The 10,009-nt window shown below is 35.9% G+C and overlaps 1 protein-coding gene across 1 annotated transcript; it reads left to right on the top strand.

Annotated features, from left to right (window-relative positions):
• The first annotated feature begins 5,652 nt into the window (after positions 1-5,652).
• On the top strand, positions 5,653-8,427 carry LOC145679167 (uncharacterized). Its single transcript, XM_081749758.1, has 3 exons — positions 5,653-5,683; positions 7,058-7,332; positions 7,414-8,427. Exons 1-3 carry the CDS (start codon positions 5,653-5,655, stop codon positions 8,425-8,427), a joined length of 1,320 nt encoding a protein of 439 aa, XP_081605884.1.
• The last annotated feature ends 1,582 nt before the right edge of the window (positions 8,428-10,009 follow it).

Genomic DNA, 10,009 nt, shown 5'->3' with positions numbered 1-10,009 from the left:
TATGTATATATATATATATATATATATATATATATATATATATATATATATATATATATATAATATAAAACTCTCCCTAGCTGTATACCTATATAATTCTAATGCAGCTGTATTTCTTTGCAGCTATAGGGGAACGTGGGGCATAACGGGGTAGGGGGGCATAACGGGGTATCGGTATTTTTTGAACTGTAATTAACTGCAATCTAACGATAAGTACCTAAACAAGATTCTCAAGGACGAAGGGCTGTTGCGCTTGAGCAGCGTTCTTATCAGTTAAAAGGAACAGTGCTGTGTGTCAGTTCTTTGTTTTCGTGCTATGGCATATAACGATTGGGATTTTACTTCTGTCAAGGTAAGGCAAGTTATTTATTACACACTTTTAAACTATTGATATGTTGAAAGAATACTTCTTCTGTGTTTGTTATGTGTTTTTGAGGTTTACGGATTGTAAGTTATAACAAAGATACTCGTTGATTTAACACTACAACTCATCTGGGGCAAAACGGGGTGGGGCAAAACGGTATTGCAATCACCCCATATTGCCCCATTACCCCATTATGCCCCGTAAGAGTATCGATTGTGTAGTTTACTATCCAGCTCGAAACATTTGTTGTTAATGCTGGGATTGCATTTGCGCAGTTTTGTTTAAGTTTTTCATGCTGAATTTTCAAAATTTGGTTATGTTGATTTGATGTCAGGAAATATTAAGATTTAACTGACAATAATTCGATGTAATCTCCATAAACTTTGTATATTCCCAATGATCACATTTTTTCTTTTTCTTAATAATGCCTAATTCAGAATGTACCTTTTGAAGTAATTATCAACATTTTTTTTTAAAAAAAAAAAGAGTACTCATCTTTTGTTATATTTGCTTATTGAGTCTAATAAATATTTCATAAAATTCAAGTCGTGTTGTATAATAGTAATCATATATTGTTGTTTTATGATAAGTCTATATTAGAGCTGGATATTATAGATGTAATAGTGTACGGGGCAGTATGGGGTAGGGGCATAATGGGGTTGACTGAAATCCAATGTTCCATTATGCCCCACGTAGGGGGCATAATGGGGAAAAGAGCCATTTTTGGAATAAGCTAAGCAAAAAGGTCCAAAACAATATTTTTTAAAGGATTTGCTGGTTGAAATATCACAATAAATGTCCTACGTGTCTACCGCAGAAAAATTACTGCAATTGAGATATTGGTTACCAATTTAGAAAGGCAAATATCTTAGCTTCCCCATTATGCCCCACGTTCCCCTATGTAGGGTTCGATTGTATAGACACCTTCGGCAGTGCACACTAATTTTGTAAGAGAGAACATTAAAAGGTTATTGGTTAGATTATAGATTATTAGATTATTGGTTAGGTTATGGATATCAGTTTGGTAGGGAAACCCTTAAATGTATATATTTAAGAATAATTGTATATGACATCTAGATATTTATAAAAGTTTGTAATCTGATTAATTGTGGATCAGTAATCATCGCAGTGATAGTCATTCGGTGCGGAAATGCTTTGTTTACCCACTACGTATAATATATATATCAAGCTGACTTGGTGAGGCTGTGACGAGTTATACCCAAAAAACGCCTGAAAAAGGCAGAAAATGAAAAATGTTTCTAGGTAACCTGATACCTACGGGAGAGGGATACGTAACCAAGAACACGGCAGTATTGTCATCCCAACACAAACTTATAGTTTTTCAAATAAAATTTATACCATTTTATGGCATTAAAACAATTGGCATAAAACGTGACAAAAAATAAGCAAAAGATGTGTTATCAGTATTGCCAAATAAATGAAATATGAGACTCCTTCTATAAGTTGAGAAATTATGGATTCCGTACAGAGAAACGAACAATTATTCAACAACAGCAAGACTGCAGAAGAAACAAATGAACAGTAGGGAGTAAACCACAGCATGCAGTATCCAGTGACTAACGGACTTCACATGTCATATCGAGTTTGCGGCTACGGCGAGAAATGTACGTATGTTACCATACTATCTATGGTTTCCCTGTTGTATGCATTGGTGTATGTTAAAATATGCTGCGCCTGCATATTACTGGTAAACTGAATGCAGTGTGTTTTGTCTTTATCATTATTTCACATGCTAACGATTCCTCTACTCTCGACTGACACTTATCATAGTCATTAATCTTTGTGAATCGATTCTGATGTACTTTCTTGTCACAAATCAGTTACCTTTCGTGTCTCAGCTTCTCTTTTCAGGCGCTACGCCGTCGTTTCTATGGTTTGGAAGATGTACAGAGTTTTATACAATGTTGCATCCACAAGACAGTTCGTTTTATAGCTCTCGGGAACGGTTCGAGATATCGATTCCACACAAACGTCTTTGGAATATCTGCGCTACAGGAAGACTTGCTGCTCACATTTCCGCATTATGTCACATGAGACTTCTTCTTACGGCTACTCTAGCATATGCCCTCTTTCAGGTGAATCTTGTATCGAGCCCGTTAGTCACTGGATGCATTGTATGCTGTAGTTTGCTCCCTACTGTACATTTGTTCCTTCTGGAGTCTTGTTGTTGTACGTTTGTTTATTTCTCTGTACGGACCTCATAATTTCTCAACTTTAGAGTCTCATATCTCTTTTATTTGGCAACACTGATAACCCATCTTTAGCTTATTTTCTTTCACGCTTCATGCCAATTGTTTTAATGTCATGAAATGGTGTATGTTCTATTTAAAAAACTATAAGTTTGTGTTGGGCTGGCAACACTGTTTGTGTGACACTAGTGCCGTGTTCTTGGTTACGTATCCCCCTCCCGTAGGTATCAGGTTACCTGCATATATTTTTCATTTTCTGCCTTTTTCTGGGGCTTTTGGGGTATAACTCGGCAGAACCTCACTCGGTCAGCTTGGTATAGGCTATGTATTATACGTAGCGGGTAAACAAGGCATTCTCGCGTCGAGTGACTATCTCTATTAGTAATTCACAGTTAATCAGGGTAACAATTTTCATAAATATCTAGCTGTCATGGTTCGCATACGTCCCTTGTCAGATGTATAACTATACAATTCTCCTGTAATTCTATACCTGTATGCCGATGCTCCTTCGTAATTTATAGAAGGAAAACACGTTTTAATCGACATGGTATCCCAAGAGTAGGTAATTGGAGGTTTGAACAATGGCGTAGGTTTTAAAGTTGCTACCGATTTTGAAGAACTCGTATCACTAGAAGATTTTTTGGGGTGGGTGCTGGACCATGGGAGGACGGCCACACTTGTTTTTGATACTTAACGAAGTCCAAGTGAAGTTTCAATACAGCAATACTCATGTTAGCTTTTTCCTTCACGATAGTGTGTGATTAGTATTCACTTTACGTCACCATATTACAGTATAAAAAGCAGAGAGATAAATAATAGCCAGCTTCAAAATAACTGGTGAGTTTCATTTCACAGTGTGAAACTACAGAAGACTACCAAACTATGCGAATTCAATATTTAAAGTAGTACATCTATAACTTATGATTGAAATAGAGAAATGAGATCAAAGACACAACATGTTAAGCGGACGCTGAATCCCTACCGGTATCAAAAACCCATTATTTGCTATTTCTGACTGTTTCTGCTTTATGGAAATAAGTATTGAAACCGGAAGTACAAGTAAATTTCAACTGCTTACAGTTCTGGTAATAGTGATAAGGAGTATTATTACAGTTTGCGGGTTGTAATAATATTCCTTATCGCTATCTATTACCATTTTTTGTTCTATGGCGATGAAGTTCAAACTGGAGGTGGTTGACGTCTATCAATTCCGGTTTTAATAGGAGGTTAATGGAGGAGATGAAACCTATTTTTGGGATGGTGAATCCATTGCCAAAAAAAAAAAAAAAAAAAAAACAAAAAAAAAAACCTGTTTGATATCTCTTACCGCTTTTGATCTATGGGAAAAAAATATTGACAGAAGTACTAGTAAATTTTAATCATTTCCGGTTTTAGTAGGGTGTTGCAGTTGGTATGTTACCTTGAGTCACGCAGTTGATTGCAACAACATGTTATCGCTGTCTTTTACAGTTACGATCAACGTTGAGACCGGAATTTGTTTATTTCTACCACTTCTGGATTGAATATAAGGGTTAGAAGGAGATGGAACCCCCTGGAACGCTTAATCGATTGTCAAAAGCGGTCGATATCTCTTACTGTTTTCGCTCTGATACCTGTCGACAAAGGACGGAGAACATAGCCATTCCTTAAGATCTCCGACACCTATGCATAGCATAGTTTGAAAGTTAACAATATTGATATCTTCTTGATCTATTCATTCGCTTTCGTTTTGTAAAACTCGTTCTTTCTCTTATTAGAGTTTTAACCTGGTCGCTTGTTAGTCACTTCTGTTAGCCTTATAAGGATGAAATATATTTGCAACTAGATTTCAACGTGGAAGCACGTTAAACAACAATGAAATGAAGTCTTGAATGTAACGTTCCATGTTCATGCTCCTTAAGCAGTAGTAGTCGGGAGAATTATGAAAGTAAATTATTATGAAAGAATTGATGGAATGTACTGTACATGAGGGAAGAAGCGTTAGGGTATGGTGCTATACGAGAATGTGTTTCGGATGCGTTAACCCCCGTAGCGAACGCAACCTAGGTGGCTACTCGGTAATTTTGCTTTCGCCAGAGTTATAAATCATACTGTGAGTCAGTCAGGGTTTCCAGATCCTTTTTTAAAATTATTTCCCACGCCGGAAGGGTAGAATTAAAACGACCTGCTTCAGTTGGTTTCTTGTGAGAAGACATGAAGGTTTTGCTAAAATTCCCTTGCCTGGCAACACGTCTTTACTTTTTTTTCCTTCCTTTAGACATCTTTTACTGATTCCGAAACAGCAGGCGGTCTATTGTTCCGAAACACACCAAATACGCTCGAACAGATGTATTCTGCGCGTTTTTATTGCTTTCGCGTTTGCAGCGCATTGTGGTTAGCCATCCACATTTAAAGACATGGTCAGCGTATTCCAAGCGTACGTATCAGTCATAAAAACGCGTTGCGAACGCATTAAATAGCCGTGCACTTAGAGGCCGGAGAAAGTGGGTTACTTGGTTGATCAATTTTAATTTGAGCGTCCCATTCAGCACCGAAGCTATAAAATATTTGGATCTGAACTACATAAACTTTCACGGAGAATCGAACTCGGGTCTGTCGTGGTATCTGAGTCTCTTGAAGAGCAGAAATTGTACGGGTTATTGATGGTGTTCTACAGTATGCGGCAAAACAAACAGTACTGAAATTCGCGTACGAGTGGCGCTCAGATGCTATGTGGTATGAGCTGTAAGTGCCACATGTGTGCTCAGTTGTGTGTGGACTAGCGTAGTGTGCAGTTGGTGCGAAGATAATGTTACTGACAACAGAGGAGGAGGTACTTATGGTCGAGCAATATTTCCGTTCATACGGTGTGGGGCAGCGTCTCACTAAAGGAGATTAGCGTGGACGTCTACTGTATTGCTCTGGAGTATTAGCTATGACATATGAAAATGAAGATTTCATCAGTAACATATGGTTTTCAGTTATGAAAAGCCATGTGTACTTTGATCGCCACATCAATCGACAGTTGATTATTATTGATCCTGTCTTGCATGATTTGTGCGGCATTTACTGGACGAAAAATCTATTGTTATAATAACAATGGATGCAGCAAGACTTGCCCACACTGCAAGTGAGTCACTTACACTTCTGCTCACAAGAGTTTGGACATCGGTTGGTTTGCTGTGGAACGGATTTTCCATATCCTTCCCACTCCCCTCACCTCATGAATAAAAATGCCTACATACGGGGTATGCTGAAGGAAGCAATTTTCCGAACAGAAAACTTCCTACCACTATACCGGAGTTAAGAGAAAAGATTCGGTCATTTGCTTTGTCATTGCATCAAACCGTGTTCACTAACACGTTCATCGATCTACAGGACCGCGATGAAGAATATGTGCGACATAATGTTCAACATTTTGAACACATGATGTTCAGGAATGATTCCTTGTAAATTTACAATATGTGTTAAGTAACATTTAGTTGACATACATTTGACAACCTTTCTTATGTTTCGTTATGTTGTACAACAAATAAATGTCAACGATGTGATTTCAGTACTGTTTGTTTTGCCGCATCTGTAGATAAATGGGACACCTAGATGTCCTGAAAGACAATTAAACCTTGTACAGAGAAAATGGGGTTAGGGTCCCGTTATTTGTTTTAACAAGATAATGATCCAAAATACATGGCTGATATCAGCAAACAGTGACTTGCATGGAAAATATCTGTGGATTCCTGCCAAATCTCGTAACTCAAACCCAAGATTTTACAGCGATATATCCCTATTATAATTAATCTGTACCTATATTATCAACATTGATCAGAGGCGCAATAATTAAGCATATAGCTTAGATATAATTAAAAGAAAGAACATTGTTATTGACATGACATGTTGTCATGGAAAAGATTATTATGGACGTATACAGATGGAATATGTTTGTGTAAATAAAAGGAATAAATCGATGTTAGTTGGTATGTATAATGTTATAATTCATTGAGATAGATTAACGAATTAGGGCTAGAACTTGAATTAAAAGGAATATTTATCGTTCTATCTGGTGCCGTAGACCCGGGACTATACCGAAAACCTTTAGTTCCGAAGGATAGTAAGAACGGAGTTTATGTGCATATTTTACCTTTTATGAGTTTCACTACTTTGAGAAGTGGAAAGAAAATCCAAAGAACTGGAATTATGCAGGATTCGGAGATTGAAGAAGTGCCCAGTATTTTAGTTGAAACCATGTCTGGAAATGCCGTAACTGTGTCCGAACGTTCCCATTCTAATCTTATTGATACGATTAGTCAACTACTAGATGCTAAATTTGATCAACAACAAAAATTGAACGATGAAAAGCTAGAACAGATACAGAAATTGAACGATCAAAAGCTGAAATCAAACCATGAAAAGCTAGAACAGACACTAACTGCTAAATTTGATCAGCAGCAAAAATTGAACGATGAAAAGCTAGAACAGATACTAGTGCAGCATAAATCTCTTGCAGATAAAGTACAAGGTATACAAGAAAATTTGGATCATCTACAGTATAATTTGAAAGAGGATTTGCATGTATTGATTAAAAAGGTGAACGGTACTGATGTGAATATGAAAGTAGAACCGGAAGAAAGTCAGAAGAAAGCCGATGGACGAAATGAAAATATTGAAGAACAGGATGGAAATGAAACAATTGAACCTGTGACGAATGGTGATGCGGGAGATGCTACAATTGAAGAAGAACCGTCATCTCCGGCCAAGGAAACCTCCACTACTACTACTGGCGTATTCAAAATTGAAGTGAAAGGTCTGCCGAGATTATACCGGTTAGGGAAATTGAAGAAATTGTTGACTGATGATTTGAAGTTGGGAAGCCATACTATTAAGTCGCCGAAAAGAGCGAGTTCTTGGATTTATTTAATCTTCAAAACTGAAGAAGACCAACAGATGGCAGTAAAGATTTTGAATGGATACAGTTGGAAGAAGCGAGTTCTTTCAGCCGAAGTTGCCGAAGCTGATCAACGTAAGCGAAAATTGGAAAACTCTGTTGATAAGGATTATAAAAAGGCGAAAGTTCAGTTATCCGTAGAAGACAGAATAAAACAGGCTACAATACCTTTGTGGGATGTTAATTATAGAGAACAGTTGAAGAAGAATACTGAAGAAATAAAATCTTCACTCACGCGACTGATGGATTTGTTGCCGAGAAGGAATTTAGATTTAACAAATTGGGCAGAAGAAAGAAAAGAGAAGAATGAAGGACTTGCAGGTTTTCTGAGGTGTTTGTCTATAGAGAAGATTACGGATGATTTGAAAGATTATGTCCAAAACAGAGAAGGAAACTGCTTGAATGTAACATCGCTCTATTTCCAGATCTTCATTGGAAAGGAAAAAGGTGAGAAACCTCCACCACTGCATTTGTTGTTCGCAGAAGAATATGTGAAAGAAACTATATGTGACATGAGTTTCCGAATATCTCCAGATTCTTATTTTCAAGTGAATACTTTGATGCTTCATACTTCCATCGCAGAAATGGTTGAAGATGAAGAGACTTCCTTGATAGATGTGTGTTGTGCCATTGGAGGAATTGGATTTACTCTTGCTAAGAAATGTGCTCAAGTTCTTGACATAGAGATGTCGAGCCAAGCAATAGAAGATACAAGAGGCAATGCTGTAAAAAATGTCATCACAAACAGAGAATATTTTGTTGGACGAGCTGAAGGTATTTTGCCCACCGTAGTGGAGAAAGTAGCTGGAAAGAAGATACTTGTTATTGTAGATTCACCTAGAGTTGGGCTTCATCAGAAGTTTCAGCGATGTAGTGAAAAGGTAGAACAAGAACAGGAAAATAAGTATCAGATTAAAGTTGGAAATGGCTGAAGCTAGTTCAAACTTTAGTCAACCCTGATGTGTTAACTAAACTAAACTTGGCTAACAATTCTTGATCTATTCTCTTGGATGTTACGAGTTGTGTTATGAGTACTTCATTTGGACTTTATATATGTGCAACATGTTATGATGTGATTCATTTATTTTATCTTTGTACTAACTTTCAGTGTTATGTTTATCTTTATTTTACCTTACGTGTTCAAAAGATATTTGATTGTGTTAAATTGAAATTCATGACATTGATCTTAAATTGAAGCTTCTAAATGTAATTATTGCCTTCTGATCTTGTTGTCGTTTTGATATGATGACGATCTTAATTATAAATAATGTTATTTGTATATGGATGTTATCGCTCAATGTAAAAGAGGAACAATTAACTAGTAACTCTGCGTAGGTCATCAATTAGTTATAATTTTGAATAGATCCATAAATGATATTTTTAATGAATCGACGTTTTATGATATGTGATTAATAATAAAAGAAAAATGTTATTATAAATGAATTGATATATATATATATGGAGAAAGAAGAGAAAAGAAAAATATTTATATTGATGTAATAATAATAATTAATACGAGGATTGATGTAATAATAATTAGTACGAGGGCTATTCAAAAAGTGAGTGTTTTGAAAATATCCAGGGTTCTTTCCTTCACTGTAATACTGTTACGGAATTCCCGTTCTGGGCGACATTTACAGCGATATATCCCTATTATAATTAATCTGTACCTATATTATCAACATTGATCAGAGGCGCAATAATTAAGCATATAGCTTAGATATAATTAAAAGAAAGAACATTGTTATTGACATGACATGTTGTCATGGAAAAGATTATTATGGACGTATACAGATGGAATATGTTTGTGTAAATAAAAGGAATAAATCGATGTTAGTTGGTATGTATAATGTTATAATTCATTGAGATAGATTAACGAATTAGGGCTAGAACTTGAATTAAAAGGAATATTTATCGTTCTAATTTGTTGCTTGGCCTTTAAAAAGAAGAATAAAATGGGAAATAGTTTTATGTGATGTGTAAAATCCATATTGTACTTGTATGTTCTATGCAAGAGGTTGAAAATTAGTTCGTATGTCCAGGGGATGCTCGTCCTGTTAAATCCATGTTGATCTAAAGTATTGAATGAGCATTTCTTTATTTTTCGTTAGTGTACATAAAAAGGATTGTTATTCAATAAAATAATCTTTTTTAGTTCAGTTACTTGTATTTCAATTTGATTATAAAGTAAAGAAACTATTTGTGGAGTTTTTATGTTTCAAAATTATTTTTACAATCTAGTAAAACACAGCCAAGAGTATATAGTAAAGTAAATTATGTATGTTTAGCTACAACAAGCCTGTGTACAAACAAAACTTACACACTATATGTAAGTAGTACACTTTCATTCTCTGTAGATTAACATTAATCTGTTGACTCGTTCAGTGTCACTTCTTATATTCGGAATCAGGATAGAATCATCGAGGCGTCACTGTTAACGGAAGCATGGAAGCTGTTTGTGAACCTAGCTCCATCGGTTCATTTACCACGACAATTGAGAGAAGCTATATCTTT

Source organism: Thermobia domestica, chromosome 2 (genome assembly GCF_964235325.1).
Source record: "Thermobia domestica chromosome 2, izTheDome1.hap1.1, whole genome shotgun sequence".
Lineage (NCBI taxonomy): Eukaryota > Metazoa > Arthropoda > Insecta > Zygentoma > Lepismatidae > Thermobia > Thermobia domestica.
Note: the sequence above shows the minus strand (reverse complement) of the source record. Positions and strands in the feature narration are given on the sequence as shown.